The following is a 21,778-nucleotide window of genomic DNA, read 5'->3' as shown; positions in this document are numbered from 1 at the left end:
GTTGAGAGTTAGACTACTTTCAAGGGAAAAACTGAAAAGGAGACTTGGTGGAGCCAGGAATAATTTAGCCGTAGCTAACCAGTGCTGCCCGGACGTGCAAAACCGTGCAAACGTGTTTTTTACAGCAGGGAAATGAAAGCGATAGAAATTAGCCCAAAATGGCCTATAAACTGCTAACTTTTGGGCTGGAACCACTCCTCCAGGGACAGATGGCTGCTCACAGGTGAACAGAGAAACCTCCTTCTATCCAAGTAAGGTATGAGCAACTCAGAAGCTTGTAACACACCCTGAATTCAGCACTAGCCTGCAAACTGGACTACACTAGCTTAGAAAGGTGGGAAACAAGGACAATTTTTTTTTCAAAAGATAAGGCAAAAACAGTAAAAAATACACTTAAAAACAGCTTTAGATGACTACAAGCAATCAGAAAAAGCTTTTAAACAAATTACCCAATTAACCAGTAAAAAAATCTCAAAACTGGGCCCTGTTCCTGTAGTCTTCAATCAGACAAGTTCTAACTGCACACTCCTGCCACTGGGGTGCAGGGGAACCTTCTCCAAAAAAGAAGGCCTGGATTAGTGCTCAAGTTATACAAACAAAGATAGATTCAGCAGGCCTGAATCTAGTTTATGCGACAGCAAACAAGGGACACCAATTTCAGTAAGAAACAGTTCAAATATGCAGGCACTATAAGCCTCTAACCAGAAATTCCCAGCTCAAAAGGAGAGAGTCCAGCCTCTCCTCCCACAAGAGTACAGACCACAAACCTTCTTAATGTAAAATGACTGGCCTGAAGCCCAAATACTTAAACCAGAACTAGTACACTTTTAGAATAACAGACACTGAGCCTTCAATCAGCAGGTCTCAGCTTAGAAGGATGTAAGCTACCTGTCCTGCCACAACAGTGCAGACCACAAACCTTCTTAATGTAAAACAACTGGTCTGAAGCCCAAGTGCTTAAACCAAAAGGTTTAGAATGATAGTTACACCAAGCAGTAATAAATACAATTGAGTACTTTTAAGATGACGCAAAAGCAAAATAAAGTAGGAAGAAACACAAATACAGTAAAAGCAGATGAATAAAGTGCATTTTTTTAGTGAGCAAATGAGATGGGCCCAGGAGGAGTATCCAAATGCAAATTTACAAGGGGGGCGGGCAGTTTCAAAGCCACCAAGATTAACACCAAAACAAAAGCAGGGTCGGTGGGGAACTAACTGAAAAAAAAGAGCCACAACTTCCAGTTACATAGTATTCAATGCAAGAGAAATAAATCAATTTAAGTGCTGTATTATTTGAAAAAAGTGCAAATAAAGATTTACTTAAATTCACTTATACGTCCAGTTGATTACAGGTAGGTCTTAGCCGGCCAAAGCTCAGAGTTTAAGCAGAAAATAATCCAAAATGTACCACTTATATAAGGCAGAAACCGAATATCAATGAAGTGAAACTACCCCCACTTACCACTGGCTATGCAGGAATTCTAACAAGCACTAAATTCTAACAAGCATTAACTGAAAAGACAGAGCCACAACTTCCAGCTAGACAGTATTCAATGCAACACAGATAAATCAATTTAAATGCTGTATTATTTGAAAAAAGTGCAAGATAAAGATTTACTTAAATTCACTTATACATACAGTTGATTGCAGGCAGGTCTTAGCCGTTGTTAGTCAGGTTTAGAACAAGAGCACAGCCAATGAGATGTGAGGTATTTTTTGAGTTCTCTTTTAAATAGGGGTAGTGAGGTTTCCTTGGTAATGGTAGTAGGAAGTAGATTCCAGATTTTACCAGTTGAGTTGGCAAATATAGCATCGCCTGCAGAGTTGTTGGATTTTTGGACAGAAAAAGGACGACAAGGAGACATGGTGGTGGAATGAGGAAGTACAGGAGAGTATACAGAGAAAGAGATTGGCATAGAAGAAGTGGGACTGTCAGAGAGATGAAGAAAGTAGATAGGAGTATAAGGAGATGAGGTGCATGGCAAAGAGAGAGGTGGCGAAGGCTAAGGATAAGGCATATGAAGAGTTGTATGAAAGGTTAGATGCTAAGAAGGAAGAAAAGAACGTGTACTGATTGGCTAGACAGAGGGACCGAGCTAGGAAAGATGTGCAGCAGGTAAAGGTGATAAAGGATAATGCGAGAAACATACTTACAAGTGAGGAGCGTGTGTTGAGCAGAAGGAAAGAGTACTTTGAGGGGTTGATGAATGAAGAGAATGAGATGGAGAGAAGGTTGGAGGATGTGGGGATAGTGAATCATAAAGTGCAATGGATTAGCAAGGAGAAAGTAAGGATAGCTATGAAGAGGATGAAAAATGGAAAGGCTGCTGGTCCAGATGACATACATGTGGAAGCATGGAGGTGTTTAGGTGAAATGGCAGTGGAGTTTTTAACCAGATTGTTTAATGAAATTTTGAAAAGTGAGATGATGTCTGAAGAATGGAGAAAAAGTGTTTTGGTACCGATTTTTAAGAATAAGGGTGATGTGCAGAGCTGTAGTAACTACACAGGGATTAAACTGATCAGTCACAGCATGAAGTTATGGGAAAGAGTAGTGGAAGCTAGGTTAAGAAGAGACGTGATGATTAGTGATCAGCAGTATGGTTTCATGCCGGGAAAGAGCACTACAGATGCGATGTTTGCTCTGAGAGTGTTGATGGAGAAGTACAGAGAAGGCCAGAAGGAGTTGCATTGTGTTTTTGTAGTCTTAGAGAAAGCATATGACATGGTGTCTAGAGAGGAGTTGTGGTATTGTATGAGGAAGTTGGGAGTGTCACAGAAGTATGTAAGAGTGGTACAGGATATGTACAAGGGTAGTGTGACAGTGGTGAGGTCTGCGGTGGGAGTGACGGATGTGTTTAAGGTGGAGGTGGGATTACATCAAGGATCAGCTCTGAGCCCTTTCTCATTTGCAATGGTGATGGACAGGTTGTTAGACGATATCAGACAGGAGTCCCCATGGACTATGATGTTTGCAGATGACATTGTGATCTGTAGTGAGAGTAGGGAACAGGTGGAGGAGACCTTGGAGAGATGGAGATATGCTCTAGAGAGAAGAGGCATGAAGGTCAGCAAGACTACGACAGAATATATGTGTGTGAATGAGAGGGATGATAAGAGGAATAGTGAGGATGCAAGGAGTAGAGATGGCGAAGGTGGAGGAGTTTAAATACTTTGGATCAATAGTTCAGAGTAATGGTGAGTATGGAAGAGAGGTGAAGAAGAGAGTACAGGCAGGGTGGAGAAGAGTGTCAGGAGTGATTTGTGACAAACAAGTAACAGTAAGAGTGAAAGGGAAGGTCTACAAGAGGGTAGGGAGACCAACTATGTTATATGGGTTGGAGACAGTGGCATTGACAAAAAGGCAGGAATTAGAGCTGGATGCGGCAGAGTTAAAGATGCTAAGATTTGTACTGGGTGTGACAAGGATGGACAGGATTAGGAATAAGTATATTAAAGGGTCAGCCCAGGTTGGAAGGTTTGGAGACAAAGCCAGAGAGGCAAGATTGCATTGGTTTGGACATGTGCTGAGGAGGGATGCTGAGTATATTGGGAAAAAGATGCTAAGGATGAAGCTACCCGGTAACAGGAAAAGAAGAAGGCCTAAGATAAGGTTTACGGATGTGGTGAGAGAGGACATGCAGGTGGTTGGTGTGACAGAGCAAGATGCAGAGCACAGGAAGAAATGGAAATGGAAGAAATGGAAATGGATGATCCACTGTGGTGACCCCTAACGGGAACAGCCGAAAGAAGATGATGATCAATAGTATATCAGCTGAGCGTAATGGCCTGAGAGCACTATGAGGGGTAAGAATACTTTTTGAGGGTAGGGGTGTTATCAGGTTGATGAGTACTTTATGCATTACTATAAGCTAGTTGAACTGTAAAAGGGTAGGATACTCTAGCCATCCCAGTGCTTTGAGGTTCTGGCAATGGTGGGTCCTAAAAGCCATGCCAGTAGCGAATCTGGCTATACAATTGTATCATCATAATAATTTATCAGTTTTGGACAGGTTGGTGAGTACAGGGGAGGCATACATTAGGGTAGAGAGGAGGTGTGATCTTGCAGTAGCTACCCTAGCTAGGGGGGTGAGGAAAGGTTTGGCTCTGTACAGGGAGCCAAGTTTTTTGTTGACAGACTTAATAATGTGATTTACGTGTTTATCAAATTTAAGGTTGTTGTCTATTTTTACGCCTAGAAGCTTTGTATGGTCATCAGGGGAGATAACGGTGTCATTGCTAGACTTGATGTTGAAAGAAGGAGGAGAAATTCTATGGTTAGGGGAGAAAAGTAGTAGCTTAGTTTTGTTAGGATTTAGAAGCAGGCGGCAATTAGCTAGCCATGTTTCTACCATGTTGAAAGTGGTCTGGGTGAGGGTTAGAAGTTATGTAGGAGAAGAGGCGGAGCATATTAGCGTTGAGTCATCTGCATATAGGAGGCAGGTGACTCCTGGAATGGTGGTGTGCAGATCACTGATAAAGATAGAGAAAAGAAGGAGACCTAGTATGGACCCTTGTGGGACACCTAGAGTTAGAGGAAGTTGGGATGACAGCTTGCTCTGCCATAAGACAGCCTGCAGTCTACCGTTTAGGTAGGAGTGAAACCATTGTATTGCATGTTGGTCTAAACCGATGGTTTGTAGGGTATTGAGCAGTAGCTGATGGTTGACCATATCAAAAGCTTTTGAGAGATCTAGGAAGAGTGCTGAAGATAGTTTGCTGTTGTTATGATGAAGACTGATGACAAAGAAAGACAGAAGAGCCATGATGGTACTGTGGAATGATCGAAAGCCATGCTGAGAGTCGGCGAGCTTTCCGTTTTGAATAAGAAAGTGCATGATTTGTTTGTGTATGCATCTTTCCATGATTTTAGATAGTGGTGAAAGAATGGCTATAGGTCTAAAGTTAGACAATTCTGTGGAAATTCCTCTTTTATGGAGAGGTATAACATGTGATATTTTCCATATTGCTGGGATGGATCCTTCTGAGATGGATCTGTTGATCAGAATAGAAATAGGAAGCGCTACGGCATCAGCTGCTTTTTGAAGATATTCAGCTGGGAGGTGGTCGGCAGCTAGTGTAGTAGGTTTTATCTTTTTGAGTAAGGTCAGGATCAGGTTGGTAGGTACGGTTTGAAAGGTAAAGGTGGGTTGGGTGCTGGGTGGATCAGGGCTAGATGTGCCAGAGCTGGTGTTTGTGTCCGATGGAGTGAGATGGGTAGCTAGAGACTGGACAGCTTCAGTAAAGAAGGAGATGAAGCTGTATGCAATTTCTACAGGGGATTTATTAAGGGCAGCTGATGGGGTAGGAGTGGAGGAACAGCCTGGGTGGAGAAGATTGTTAATACCAGCCCAGAACATTTGAGGTTTTAGCTGATATTTTTGTTGTAGGAGGGTGTAGTGATTTTTTTTGTCAAGAATGACAGACTTTTTGGTCTGATTCCTTAGCTGCCGGTATCTTACTTGGTCCATAGGGGCTTTGGTAACATGCCACCTGGCCCAGGCGTTGTTTCTTAGTTTAATTTTGTTTTTTGTTTCTGTAGATAGCCACGGTGCAACTGTGGCTTTTACACGGATGGTACGGTTAAGAGCATGGTGGTTAAGGATAGCCAGAAATCTAGTACTGAAGTACTCAATTGCTTCTTGTAATGGGAGTAGTTTCAAGACATTCCAATTACATGCTTTGAATTCATTTTGGAAGTTGTCAAGGTTAAAGTTCCTGACGTTTCTTATAGTTTTGTAGGTGGGCTAGTTGGGAATGTCAGCTTTGAGCCTAATAATATAGGTAAGGTACTGATCACTTAGATCATCGGGTAATGTACCTGATTTGTACTTTTGGGGGTGGCTGTTAATAAGTATCCAATCAAGGATACTATCTTTGACTCTATTTTTGCTAAATCTGATGGGGGTGGCAATGATCTGAGTAAACCCGTGAAGGTTTAAAATGGGTGGAGGGAGTTTGAGAGGAACAGGTGTTCCAATCAATGTTAAAGTCCCCCAAGACAATGGTTTTCTGGGATAGTTAAAGCTAGCCAATGCAAGATATTTTCTAGATTATCATTCTTGCCGGGTGGAATATAAATGCAGATAATGTATCTGCATTTATTTTTGTTTATTATTAGTTTGGTGATGAGAATTTCTGCATTGCCAAACTGGGGTGGCTGTTAGGTGTCAATTGTTATTGTTATTGTAGACTTGTATAGTACAGCTACCCCACCACCTTTCCTGGAGATCCGGTCCAGTCTAAGGATGTTGTACTGTGGGGGGGGGGGTATTTCGTTATCTTTGGTTATTGGTTTTAGCCAAGTTTCTGTGAGGCAGAGGATATCAGGGGAGTGAACAGTTAAAGAGTCCATGTAGACTATGGATCTTGTTGTTTAGGCTTCTGATGTTGAGATGACAGACCAGAAATGAGTTTGGAAGTCTATCAATCTGGGTAGTACACGTTGGGTTGTTAGATGGTGTGCTTGGGTCTACTGTTGTGGATGGGCCAGGGTTGGGGTGGATGTCTCCATCCTTCATAAGATTAATTTTTAAGTTGCTTATGAGTCTTAAAAATTTGTTTATGATTTTTTCGTAGCTTTTGTTTTTTTAAGCTAATGTAGCGGTATTTAGTCGGGTGATGGTAATTGAGGGTATTTTAAAACAACATTGCAGGACAGTCTCAAATAAATACAGAAAACATCTAAACTAATCTTCTCTATATTTCTATCTATATCTAAGACAAATACTACACCTAAATCTTACTTACAGAGCAACATGCAGGCAGAAGTGATGGATGTTTCTAGGTCCAAGACAGAAAATGCAAAGTCTGTCTCTGTGAGAGTTCTTAAATTATTATCAAACATTACTGTTGGGTCAGCTTTGGATGAAATCACTTTTTGTCACCTGCCTTCAGTTCCCAGGCTAACAGAAACTAAGAATGTTTAGCATCTCTGTGTGAGAAGTACATCTCTCTGAAGTGCAGCTGCTAGGAAGTTACAGAGCAATAAAAACACTTTACATTTTAAACCTAGTAATCACTTCTGTTTCAAGAGAATAGAAAGAAATTTCTAAGTCTAGACATCCGGTCTCCTTCAGTGAAACAGAGATAAACACAATTGTAAAACATTATGTTCTTTTTTCAGTAGAGTACACTGTGTTTACATTCTTGAAGCTCAGTACATAACATACAGTTCTGTATAAATCATAGCAATATTCACAGATAACAGAATTATTTACAAAATTCCAGCTAGCTGGGCTGGCAGCATCACACAGCTATTCAAGCATTGCAAGCAATACAATTATATAGCCAAAAAAGTTACTAGATGTAGTGTTCTGTTCACTAGATGCTCAAATGGTTTTTATACAATAAAAATTATCTTTTCATAATTTTGGAAAAATTAAATATTTCTTCTCCTTTATACAACTTAACTCATAAGCACCTATGTGATGTGGAATATTATACCTCTAGCAGCCCATACACACCCTTGCAGTTCCAGAGCAAATTCTGAAAAATGAACTTAAAAGCAAAAGATATACAAATGTAAGTATTTTGTGAACAATGAAAACTGTACAAATAGCAATGATATCAGTGAGAAGTATTCTTTACAGCAATAGCATTCCCTTTTCATAAATGCATAATATATTATAATACAAAGATAAAGGGTTATATTTTTGCTAAACTCTCCTAAACAAATTGTCGTACCCTGTAAACTACACAACCAATAAGCTTTGACATGACAGCAAGAAAATCTATTCTGGATGCATGTTTATTGAAATATTTACAGAAGTATGAAAACATAAGATTAACTGTATATTTTGCAATATAAATAACACAAAATACCTCCCAAGATGTGCAACTTGTAGTACAAATATCAGAGAGTTTATCAACAATATCTAATGTTTCACCTGATGCCATGCACTTGTTTTTCTAAGTATTAAGTACATATGGAAATATTGTTTGCTGTCATAACTACAAAAGAAAAAAATTGCAATATTCCTAGCAAATTGTAATATAAATGGACATATCCCATTTCCCACCACAGCATTTCAAATAATACCCCTCAACAGCTTGTATGAAGACATGAACATAAATATGAAAATATAATTAATAAGTAGCAGAAAGTGATGAATTTCTCTACTGTGGGGCATCCTACATTAACAGTCTTAGTGTCAGTTTGTTAATTATTCCTTGCCCAATCTAATACTGCATTTTATTAACCAGTAAGTTACTTAAAGAAATCAGACATAAAGTCTGGATACCATGAGGAACTATATGTGTTAACTGGAGAAAAGCAAAAAAAGTGATACATCCTCGAATGAGTTAATAACTTTATTTTCCCCAAACAAAACATCAAATTTGTATTAACTTGACTATTTCAACTGTTAAACGACAATACATGGGAGTTAGACAAGGCTGGCTACTATGCCTACTCTCTTTTTTATTAGCCAAAGGCTTTATTCTAAAGACCACTAAATGCAATGAAAAGTTTTACACTAATTAATAATCAATGTAATAAATTAGTTGCCAATACACATGACCTGTAATTAATAATCACTAAAACTACAGTTTCACTGTCAACTTCCAAGATGGCTGCATACTGATCAACGGCTTAATTTCGGCTCTCCCACTGTGAAAAATGAAACTGAGAAATAACAGCTAGCAATTCTGAGAACTTGTGCAAAGTTACTAAATACACTGCCTGGATGCCAGCAAAGAAGAAATGTAAATAACGTAAAAGAAAATCAACTAGAAAAAGTGAACATAAAATACTGACTGGGAAGAATCCTGCAGCCATTCAGCAAAAAGCAGCTCAACCTCCAGCTTTGGTATAATAGATGGCTCCCAGTAATTTAGAGGAAAAAATAAATCACATGCACTTGGAGATGATTAAAATAAATGAAACAATGAAGAAGTATATCAACTCAAATAACAAAAAGCTAGAAAAAGAAGCTTTAACTAGCTATCAAGATGAACTGATAAAACTGCAAAAATCAGACATGAATTAAAGAAAAGGATGTCTGAGAGTAAGAGACTGTCAAGAAGAGCTATTTAAAAAAAAAGTAAAGCTAGAAGACGGAGCATGCAGAAAAAATTAGATTTTCTGCTGTATCAGAGAAACAGGAAGGAACAGATACATTAATTTTATGAAAGCACAAATAAGCACCTGGCCTGGTATTCCACAGCAGGATTTGTTAATTGAAAAGGCACATCCAGTGTATACTCCAAACCTGGCCATGAGAAAGTAGCCTAGATCTATATTAGTAAAGATGTAATCATACCAGCAAAGAAATGATCGTGACAAAACTGTAGCAGAAGGGCAACTCAAAAACTGGAGAAAGTAGAATGTTTGTGGAAAATGATTACTCACAGTACAACAGGCAGAAAAGAAGCAAATTTAACCCAGTAATCACTGAATGTCAAGAGGCAAGTGTGAGATTCAAGCTGTTGTACTGAGCTATCTTCAGAATACTTTTTCTAGATGATCAAAAATATTTTTTGATGCAGAACTGGCTAAGGATGAAATACAAAAGTTTATCCAACAAAAAGTGAGCCATCAAACAGAAGGGGCTCTGCTTCTCGTTCTTCTAACAATAAAGCTCATAGACAGACTTTGACAGAGAAACCATTCTTAATATCCCAAAGGAAAATCCTTGAGAGACACAAAAAAGCACTTTGAACTTGAACCACAGTCTGGTTTTGAGAGACAGAGATGAACAGGAAGAAGACAAGCAATACTGAAATTAGTGAATAAATGTAGGATTATAAGGCATCAATCACATTGGTGTAATATGGCTTTCCATGAAAAAGTTGCTGTGAAAGATTAGACTTTTGTTGACTGTTAAACTTGTGGGTAGACTGTAAAGCATACACCCCACTTTATGTCATTATTGTTTAGAAGGACACCAAACATTGTAATTAAAATAATAATTTATTAATATTTGTTTTCCAGGGTACAGCACTGACCTCCATAGACATTTTTCAGACTCAGCCCAGGAGTGGTCCCTAATTATGTAACTTGCTTAGACTCACACAGTTAGGCAATGGAAGCCAAGGGGATCAAACCTTGTACCACTGGACCACAAAACACATTAATAGTTCTTTAATCCACTAAGCCAAATGCCAAACCCTATATATGTATACACATTCAAACCCAATCCACCTACAGCATGTCTTTGGGATGTGGGAGGAAACCCATGCGACCACAGGGAGGACATGCAGCCTCTGCACAGAAGGCACCCCAGCAGAGGATCGAACTGGAGAACCTCTTGCTGTGAGGCGGCAACGCTAACCGCTGCACCACTGCTGCCGCCCATATAATATATATATTATATAATATACATTACATAATATGTATTTATATAAATTATATAATACACATACTATATTATATATATATATAACATGCATACAATATATATTAAAATACATATATTACATATATATATATATATATATATATTAAATACATATGTGTATGCATATGTTGTTGTATCTTTCGGCTTTTCCCGGTTAGGGGTCGCCACAGCGGAACTCCGGTCCGCTAATGATTGGCAGTAGATTTTTATGTACCGACTTGCCAGGCCTGACGCACAACCTTCAACAAAGGTACACCCATTCACGCATGTCTCCACACAGAAGACACTTTAGCTGAGAATCGAACAGGACAACGTCTTACTGTGAGGCGACAACGCTACCGCAGCACCACCACCGCAGATATATATATATATTATATATACACACACACAAAATATATATATATATATCCATAAAAAAATATGTACATGTATCATATATATATATATATATATATATATATATATATATATAAAAAAAACTTATAAATTGTATATATAAAATATATACACACGCACACACACACACACACACATATATACAAGATTAAAAAAGTTTGTTCTTAACAATATTTATATAAAATATTTCAGGATATAAACTGTGTGTTGCACAGTAAAGCAGATTTGGAAAAAAAAAAAAATATATATATATATATATATATATATATATATATATATATATTAAATGTGGGGGGTGAGGGGGAGTCTTTCCGGTGATTAATATTTTCAGCACATATAACAAAGCACTTTTTGGGGTTTTATGAAATATAGGCATTGCAATCTAAAAAGAAAAGGGAGGCAGGACAAGTTAAAGTTAATATACTGGGCATATGTAGAGCTGAGATGTTTTATTTCTGCATTGGTAAATGTCTGCATTAATGCCTTTGGCTTAATCTAAAAAAAAAACAAGTACTTTGTGTAAGTAAGAAGGCTTGAACAATAAGACAGACTGATGGATGCCATGAAAAGTGCTAAGTTTCTTGCATATGCAATGGCATTTTTTTTTCTTTTTTTAGCGAATGTCAGTGGGTTAGGAAGTCTGCAGCTGAAGGCAGTTGTATATTCTGTTCTGTTTCCATTGAAATAAGCTATCTGCAGGTGCAGGCAATAATGCTGAGAGTTCTGAGAATTGTTTGCTTAGGGAAATGTAAAATATAAAGAAAGGTACAATGGCAAGCAGCTCATTAAAAAGTAAAACTTTAAATTATTGGAAGTGAATAAGAGATAGCAGCTTCCCTAGCAGCCTTAATATGTCAATGCATTTACTATATCAGCTTACAATTTACTTTTTTTCTTAAGGCTAAAAATCAATGTTTTATGAAAGCACACAAGCTGTTTTTCACATCTGGGAAGGGAATAAAGATATGAAAATAACAGACAGCAATCGCTGTAAGCAAAAGTACAGGCTACAAAATGAGCTTCAGCATGGGTAACCTTAATTTCCGGGTGATTAACACCTGTGGATGCAGCTGTAGATCTGAGGTAACTGTTCCTATCAGAAAGGTTAAACCTCATTTTTTTTGAATATGTACATAGTTTTGTGTGCTTGTTCTAAGTTAATATGTTATGGGGTGTTCTGAAAAATGTATTTAGTTTTTTTGTCTGATGGTTTTCATTAAAAGAGAAAGTCTTGAAAAATGTGATACAGTACAGATTCAAATTGAGATGACAAGAAACAACTGTATACAAGATTAACCTGACAAACATCAATGTGAGCATGTAACAAAAAAGCTGGAAATACATACTCAAAAAGCTGTCATGTACAATAGGTGGGAACAATAACTTCTTATCACTAAGACTATGCTATCCATACAGCCTTACAGGTACAGATGAAAACGTAGGAGTTTTATATTACATTAAGAAATGCAAGGTGAAAATAGTGATGTTGCAGGGGGAACATATGGAAAGAAATGAGCATGTGGATTTGATAAATCAAGGATTTCATGATGGACACTCAGATGGGTATCCGGTACAAATAAAAATATGAGTAATACTAATTGCTAGAGAAACTCCAATAGTGACACAGGAAAAAAATTAACAATAGCAGATTAGTGGTAGAAAAGGGACTACTGTCAAGGGAGGAGAATTCTCATGACATACTTATATTCACTAAAAACTGCTATTATATAGGTTAAGAAAATTTTAGGAGTAATAATAAGCTTTCAACAAGGAGTATTAATTAAAGGTGGGGACTGGAACTTGATGTGCAACAGAGAGGGTGTATCTGGAGGACCTAGAAGAGAAAACATAACAAAAGAGGATAGATTTCTAAAGAAATTTATTTTTTTCCATTTCTGAAGAAATTTATGAAAATATTTGGTATGGACGTGAAATCAGTAGTAGGAACTCTGAGAGAATTCACATATTACTCCCAAGGAACAATAACTGGGATAGACTAGACAGTAATTATATTTCACAGGAATATATGCATTTAATTGAAAGCTCCGATGCACATCCAATAAACATTTCAGATCATACACCTCTAAAAACTAAGATAAAAATGCAGGATGATGAAGTAAAAATGAGGTATTGTAACTTTCCACCTACTTCTTAAAAAAGACTAACTTAAGGAATGGGTAGTGGAAATTATTCCACCATTACTAGGGAAGATAGAAATTCCTGCAGACCTTACAGCTAGTGAGTGAAATAAAATGAGAATGGAGGTTAAAAACAGGGTAAAAATAAAAGAAAGAGAGACATGGTTAAGGATAAATAGGAATTCTTTAGAGGGGCGACAAAGTAAAGTGTTGCAGAATAAGAGGACTCTCAAAACAAGAAGAGGCACAACTACACTGCGTTAAAGAGAAAATAAGATAAGAGTTTAGAAAGACTGCTGTTATGCAACTTTTTTTTTTTTTTTTTGATAACTCCAGAGCACAAAAACTTTTAGAACAATGACTTAAGCAGCAAAAAGTAGAAAGGATTGTCACCAAACATAGACAGCCTATTACAAGAAAAATAACCAGAGATCATGTAGCGGTATTAGAGATATTTCAGAAATTTCATGAAAGTTTGTATAAAAGCAGAGAAGTATGGAAATCAAGAAAGAGCACAAATGGAAATATTTATGGAAGATTTTAGTACGCCAAGGTTAGAGGTAGAGGAGGCTCAACAATTAGCAGTTAAGATAGGAGGAGAAGAGACAAAATGATGATATATAATTAACCTGCAGGAAAGTCTCCAGGAACACATGGTATTCTTGTGGAAGGTTTTGTTTAATGGTAATTCAATAATGTTAACACAGTCTTTTTACAAAAATATTTATTTTAGAAATCTGGAACCAGGATTTGGGTATTACACATGAATTTGCTATAAAGAAATAATAACAAACTTACTCTACATTTAAATTTTATGAATAAAATAGAATTGAGAGGAGGGGGTTGGAGATTTTGGGATGACTGCTAATAAATATTTGCAAACCCATATTAAAAACTGTTACATGTATTTGATGGTAACTAATGGAAAAAAAAAATTAAAAAAAAAATGCAAAACACTTCCAGCTACCACATACAAAAAAACAAACCATTCTAAGTGTTTAACAGCTTTTAAAGCTATTAGTCCATCAGATGTAGTCTTAGCTTCTGGCCAATGCTTGTGTGGCAGTGCTAAATGTTTTATGGCTTCTGTTTTTTCCCTCCATAAGCAGTAGCACATCACAGCAGCTAAAGTTTCAGGTATTATGAATAATTGTAACTACTTGCTATATGTTCTTGACCATCCACATTTCAAATGCATAATAAGCTGTTCATATCTTCTCTCTCCCTCTTTACGCACACATACATACACACACACACACACACACACACACACACACACACACACACAGACTTTATTTATATACACGCACACATATCCATCATCCAACCGCCACCCCTTTTCCCATTTCTGCACATGGGGTTGGGGTGTCACTTCAAGAATGGCAATTATCTACAGTCAAGTTTCACACCGCCAGGTGGCTAGCCCTGCCGCTGACACATGCGAGCATGCACATTCACACACACACATATAGTGCACAAAAACACACGCATATATATATATATATATATATATATATATATATATATATATATATACACACACACACACACCCATACACACACATGGTTTACTATTGTTTGTGCGAACGACAGCCTGTAGGCAGCACTGCTGCCAAAAATCAGAATGTCATGTACAAAACTCAAATGGATGGGATAGTCAAACACACTTACGGGAATGCAGTAGTGCATTTGCATAAGTGTATTCAACTATCTGCACAGAGATTGCAGTACAGTGAGGATTGGAAATTCATGCATATCCCCATTATAGTGCGATCTCTGAGTTAGAATATATTAGTAGCGGGGGATGTGGGGGTGCAAGGGGGCTTGCCCCCCAGCACCCATGTGATATGTCATATAGGAGTCTGATTTACATCAGCTCCTATACGGCTATCACGTGATGGTTTCGGTAACAATGTCGACTCAAATGTGTCGATTATTTGGGTCGACATTGTGGCCGTTCGGACTGTTCGTGTTCGGTATTACTTTTTGTTGTTTCGAACAGCAAATGATTTGCCATTTGAACAAACGATGGTAAACCTATATATATATATATATATATATATATATATATATATATATATATGTATACACACACACGCACACACATATACATACATGTATACACACACACACATAGAACGATACTCTACACAAACTGAGGCAGATCACACAATAGTGAGATTAGCAACTTGATGACTGCACTGCAATGTCATAAACTGAAACTGTTTAAAGGAGAAAAAAAAGAGAGAGGATATCCAACATTTCTGGCAAAGGAGCCACAAACCAAGATTGTCAAGTCTAGCAGGGAACATTAATGTTACTCAAAGTGTATTTGTTGTTTATATCCATCACAAAGTTCTATACTATCTCACAGTTAAGAAGCAAGGGAGAACATGAAGATTTGAATCTAGACTGTGAGATTTGTGCAAAGATCCATATTAATCAATCACACATCACATCTGACATTACAAAAATTGTTTCACTGAAAAAAAAATTATACAGTAATGTTGCCATAACTTTGCAAATTCATTTGAAAGCATTTTGCACCTAGACTGAAACTACTGCAGACCTAATTAAAACTCACAGAAAGCAGCTCTTTCACAGCCAATATGGAACATGCTCAAGGAAAGCAGCAGGTACAATCCAAACTACCATCAGATACTCGCATATCTAATTCATATTATTAGCGAGGAGCTCTACCAATGTTTTTACTTGAGCAAATGCTCTATGTCTACTCTTACAGATGAAGTGGCAATGCAAGGTACTGCCTGATATGCATCTTGGATGGCTTATCCTAATCAGCCTTTTTTTTTTGTAAAATTCAGTTCTCACAATGGGCTAGGCAACCAATAAGTACTATATTTTTTATCTAATTATGTTGTTCATTTTACATACTCCATATCTAGAATATCCAATCTATGTTACAAAAAATACACAATCACAATTCACGTCATACTGTTCTACATAGCACAGAAAAATGATTCTGATGTCACTGCCGCCTTCAATTCTTCTTGCACTTACTTCTCCAGTACACTCACACCATTGCCTCCAAAGATCTAACAGCCTCTTGGTCCTGCCTACACTTTAACTCCAACTCCCTCCCCTTTCTTATGTTCAGATATCACAGCCAGTTTATCTTGCACACTCACTTTTGGTTCTATCCTTTCTACTTCCTCTGTAGTTCCCTTTTATCCATCCAGCCATACATATTACCAATTAGTTAATCCTACCCAGTCCTTTTCAAGTCACCATTCCTTGCAAACATCGACCCCAGAAAGGAAAACTTCCTGTGTCTTGCCTACCTTCTACTTGTAGACTTTTTCCATCTCTGCAGTCACATCCTTCTACATACATCCTAGCTCTGTGTTCACTTCATATATGCAGGTAATCTGCCTTGTTCTCTTCACACTTCCAGCATTCACTATTCACCTTCCTTTTCACTGCTCACCTTTTTGTTCTTACATTTTACTGAATTAACATGTAGCTGAATATGTTGGTCATACACTGACCCTTCAGACCTCAGAAACTAAAAAAAAAATTCAGGCTTGTTCCAACATCCAGTCCACTTTTACACGATCTCTAACCTAGCCATTTTGCAGCCTTTTATAACCTTTCATTTTACTCTACTCTGCAGTATCCCTATAATATCAACCACACTAATCCCTTTCTCTGTCATAAAACTGCAGGAAACTTTATTTTCTGTCAAATTTGTGTACATTTCTGCAGAAAAATAACTGAAAACATTCAATATCACATTGTGTGAGGGCTCCTCTTCAAAACACTCATTTGACTTTTGGGAGGTTGGCACAATGGTTAAAGCATCTACCTTACAGACACAAGATGCACTGTTTGATTCTCGCATGGGATAATTGGCTAGGCTTAAAATGGCCCAAAGGGGCAGTTAGCCTAGTACTAACCTATGAAACTACGATACGTTCCACTACATGGGATAAAGACCATTACCAATGCACACGCAGTATTCTGTTTAGTTCTCAGTCTCAGCAGGTCTTGTGTGAAGGGTTGAAGAATAAATATCATTCTTTGTGACCAAATACCTATTTATCATTTCAAGCATTTGAATGAATACATCATATTCACAAAGTCTGCTGACTACTGGATTCTCACCCTGCACTTTGATATTTAAGCCTGACAATTCAGTGATATGAAAAACAAATATGAGGTAATTTGTCTAAAGTCATACTCTAAGAAGGTGGCATCTTTGCCTTTGCTGTTCAAGAAGGATTCTACTTCCTCATCTCATAACCCAAATCCAGTTAATGTTCCTGCCCTCGTCAGCCCCAACTCTTGACTGAAGTATCATAGTGCTCACCTCCTTCTGCCTCTAGAACTGTTTTGAAACACCTATGACTAAGACAGCTCAGTCATATGAAGTTGTCAGTTTCAATGACATTTTCCATGACCTCTTTGATTTCAACAGTTTGGCACACAGATGCCGCAATAGAAGGGGGCTTGTAGATGGCCAAAACTACAATAATTTTGTGTTTTCAAAGCTTAGATGAACAGCCAGACAGAATGTGTACAGGACCAGACTGCGACTCCCACGGCCACAAACTGGACAAGATGTACTACAGGAAAACAAATTCAGCATCTACTTGTTCTAAAGATATTACAGTGTTAAAGCACACAACGATGCCAAAAAGTCTTACTTCATAGATACTACTGCCCCCTACCCTCTCGCATTGACAAAACCTTCAAGCCTACAGCTCCTCAGTTAGCTACTCTCCTTCATTACAGATTTCACCAAACTCCATTCTGCCTTTCACAAAAAATGAATAGATTCTTTTTAATCTGAAAGTTAAACAATTACCAATATGTTTCCAATCCATCAAGAAGACAAAACAATAACAAAATAAATATAACACTACGTGACAGATAATTTATAACAAACAAGTAACATAACTCATGCATGCTAAGATCCTATGACACAGCACTACCTGTCATGCCTTAATCCCTTACTACAGTGCATTAAGTACACTACTGTACTTGTGCAATACAATCACTTTAGTAGAATCCAATTGCACTACAAAAATGCAAACTTAAAATGTCCTTTGCTTTAGAATCCAATCACACTGCAAAAATGCAAACTTAAAATGTCCTTTGCTCAGTCCATATCAACAAATTTTCAAACATTTACCTCCTTGATACAGCTTCTTTGCAAGTACTGCTCACAAACTTAAAAAAAAAAATCACACATACTTCCATTTACATGCACTTACTAAAACCAGTCAAGAAGCACTATTACTCACTTGTAAGCATACTTCCTATCCCTAAGAATTTGAAAAAAAAATTGACGACAGACATGTAGGATCATAGGATCACAGGAAATTACTAGGCTTTCGACCAGGAGGTCATTTTAAGCCTAACCATTTCAACCCAATGTAATGCTGTAGAGGTACTAATCAATACCCAAGATTGCATTTAGTGATGACTGCCCATGTCCAGGAGGGTTGTGGGCACCATCCCCGGTAAGAATTTACAGTCCCACATCCACTCATGCAGATTCCTTTTGAACAGCGTCATAGAGGAGCTCTGTTTCACATGAACTGATAGCCTGTTCCAAAGACATGGCGGTCGCTAGAAGATAAATCTGTCTGTCCTACATGTCCTATTTAAGTCGCAGGCCATACTTAACTCCCTGGAACAGGTAGCCCTAGACCCATCTGATTTACAGACATGCAGTAAGTCCATTAGGTTTGGGTTTTGGGTTGCTCTGTAAGCCAGGCATAAGTCTCCCCTAAGAAGTCTATAAGATGGAGTATGGTGACAGGGATTTTAGCCAGTCCATGTAAGGAACACGCTGGAGGCTCTTGATCTTCTTTCTTAGAAACCTCTGAGGTCTCTCTAATTGCTGTAAGTTTTTAGTACAGTACATACCGAATGGGGCGTTATACTCAATTATGGGCCGGATAAGTGTCAAGTATATCAGTAACAAACAAAAACACTATCAATTATTGCTGCATTAACACAATTTCCCTGATTTCTTTAATGCATTAAAATAAAGTTTTGATGTACAAAGAGCATAAAAAGTGGCAGATCTACTATATGCGCATTACACAGAAAGTAAGGGGCTATAAATAGATAAGAAAATAAAGAAGTAAACTTATTCTCCTTTTTCTTTTATGCTGAGACATACAGAAATTGTAGAAGTCCCAAAACTAGAAGAAACAGCAAGTGATTACATAAATAACTCGAGCAACAGTTATTCTCAATGTTCATACTCAACCTGACTTCTCAAACTTCACTCTCAAAGATCAAGTTACTCAGGAACATTTCAAATAACCCCTAATCAGTTAAGTATACACAACCACCTATATGTTCAATCTTATTTCTTCATTGGTTAATACAATATCTTCCATTTAACAAAATGATTGCACATCTGAAAGTATGGTGTCCTGCAAGTGTCTCCTATTTGTAGCCACATACCTAAAAGTTTTTAACAAAAGTTTTTTTTTTCTTTAAACAGGGAAGGGGTGGCAATCCCACCACTCAATTACATATTCTAACCCCAAATTTATGAAACCTCAAACATAAAATAAGTTGTTTTCTGTGCAATATTTGACAGGTACAATCTCAAAATTACAGTGATTTAAGGGGGAGGGCTTCCCACATGGTGGTAAATGGGGGCTTACATCCATTCTGCAATGGTGCAAAAGGGCCATAACATTCTAAACACTCCTCCTCATTTCTCATTCAAACTCATACTACACTTATCTCTTTGTTAAATGAATATGGTGGGTTGATCACTCAGACGCAGTCACCAGAAAGTAATAATAACAAAACTATCATATTAAAATTAGTTTTTTTCCACAAGACACGAATATCTGCTTTATCAACAAAAAAAAGCAACCATAAAGTACTGATATTCAAATGAAAATCACCTGTCAATTTCAGACTTTCGGAAAACGAAACGCAACATATTTTAAGATTTCTGACATCTTGTAAAAAAAAGTTGCAACAGACGCATCGCTCCCCTCTACCACAATACGAAATACTAGCAGAAATTAAACATGCCTCCCCAAGTGTTAAGTGCTAATCGTAAAAACTTGTTAAGAGTCAACCACAGAATAATAAATAAGTGATCTTCAGAAAATACTTTCATTTTTTTTCAAATGTGCTTTCAATGCAGACACCTGCCACAGGCGCCGGAGTTTACTTTCGGCAACAAACGGTATTCTTAAAACCAAACATCAGACAACTGTCCATCACAGTACAGTTGCGCATGCCAACAATGACAACTATGAAACAAGCCTGAGCAACAGCTTATTAAATTATGCACGCGAACAAAATAATTCAAATATATTAGATATGCTTTTAGTATGTGCAAACAAAAATAACCGCTGAATTTAATGAAAGCCAAATCACTTAAAAACATACACGAATATGCAGCAACCAATACTAGTGCTTTATTGAAAACTGTAGAAGAATGACACAGAGATCTGTAGCAAGCACCAGGAAAGGGTTCTGAAATAATTAACGCTAAAGAGATATTGCACTGTAGCAATAAATGAAAAGCTTACAGCAAATACAACACTGCGCCCAACTTTCAAAACCTTTCTCTTGATCATGCAGTTGCTCATCTGTAAACAAAAGGCATTAGGAAACAGAAGATGTCCATCGCCATCCTGCACACATTATGGCCATAACTGTAAAATCGGTCCCCCAGGAGTGCAAATTTACAGGCCAGTAAAATAACATACAGCAACCACAATTGTGCAGGGCAAACATTTGCAGAACAATTGCTCTCGCAAAAACTCGTTCCGTCACTTGATGCTTCAGTTTACAGAATAATATATCCATCAATAAGCACATCATGATATAGTAATTCAGCTTGTACTTTCATGAGCAAAGGTCTCCACATCCAGCAAAACAAATTAAAAAAGCCGAAACGTAATATGCTGCTTACTACAACTATCAATGCAAAATCAGACTACTTCACACTGAAATACAACACAAATGTTTAGCATTTAGTATCTGACCGAATTCCCTCTGACTAAAAACTGCACACTATTTATTAAGTAATACACCATTATACCAGTTTCCAGCACGCAAGTGAAATAAGCTTTGTTTATTTCAATTAACACATATGCAGTTAGCAATTACTGTTTCTATCCCATATGATTTAGTGTGAGTTACAACTCGGTGTGAGTGACGGTTGCTAATCGCTATTTAGGTTATTAACGCCACTAATTTCTTAAAGAGACAACTACAACAGTAATATAGAAACTGTCAAGTTTGCGTTAATTTTAGTTAAGAATGGATAGCTGCCGGTATCAGGTATATGTGAATTATGTCTTTATGGACCGGTATGAGCTACACAACAATTTCTTAAATCACAATGTAAACAAACAAAGGAGAATGAAAGTGAATTCAGCCTGCGCTTTACCTTCAGTTCCGCACTATCCGCCATCTTGACACTTTAAGCGCAGGCGTGAAAAAAACTCCCGGGACGTCGACTGAGGGTGGGCGGGGTTAAAATCGGTGCTTTTGTTTTCAGAGGGTTATTTACGGTCGTGGATCGTAATATGTCTGTGGAAATCAGATTAAATAGTGACTATTTCCTCTACGTACTGTGCACTTTGCTGTAAGCATTTGGCATTCATTTTTCTTGGTATACTTTGAACTCTTGTGTCTTATCATGCATCGAACACGATTCAAAGCAGAGGTAATTGTGCTTGAAACGGTTATTTTGTGTTCAGATGGGTGCCCCGTCGTACTGTGCTATATATAAATGCATTCTTTCGAACTGTCTAGTCATTTTGCATGAAAGCGTTTCCTGCCTTCATGAAACTGTGATTCTTGTGGCATGTCGGCGCATACTATAGTCATCAAATAAAGTCAGGAATGTTATTCATACTCGTACAGAAAACATACCTATATTGATAT

General features: G+C 37.6%; 1 protein-coding gene across 2 annotated transcripts in view; it reads right to left on the bottom strand.

The window, feature by feature from the left end:
• Positions 1–21,340, bottom strand: part of PIAS1 (protein inhibitor of activated STAT 1) — a 1,566,363-nt gene extending 1,545,023 nt beyond the window's left edge. For both annotated transcript variants that reach the window (XM_044077888.1, XM_044077889.1), the window contains exon 1: positions 21,279–21,340. In XM_044077888.1, the coding sequence (XP_043933823.1) occupies positions 21,279–21,302 (24 nt within the window). In that variant the 5' untranslated portion in view covers positions 21,303–21,340. The remainder of the gene's footprint in view (positions 1–21,278) is intronic.
• Between the last annotated feature and the right edge of the window lie 438 nt (positions 21,341–21,778).

The sequence above is a fragment of the Protopterus annectens genome, chromosome 7.part0 (assembly GCF_019279795.1).
Source record: "Protopterus annectens isolate FY-2018-M chromosome 7.part0, PAN1.0, whole genome shotgun sequence".
Lineage (NCBI taxonomy): Eukaryota > Metazoa > Chordata > Ceratodontiformes > Protopteridae > Protopterus > Protopterus annectens.
The sequence above is the reverse complement of the archived record's forward strand: the minus strand, read 5'-3'. Positions and strand labels throughout refer to the sequence as shown.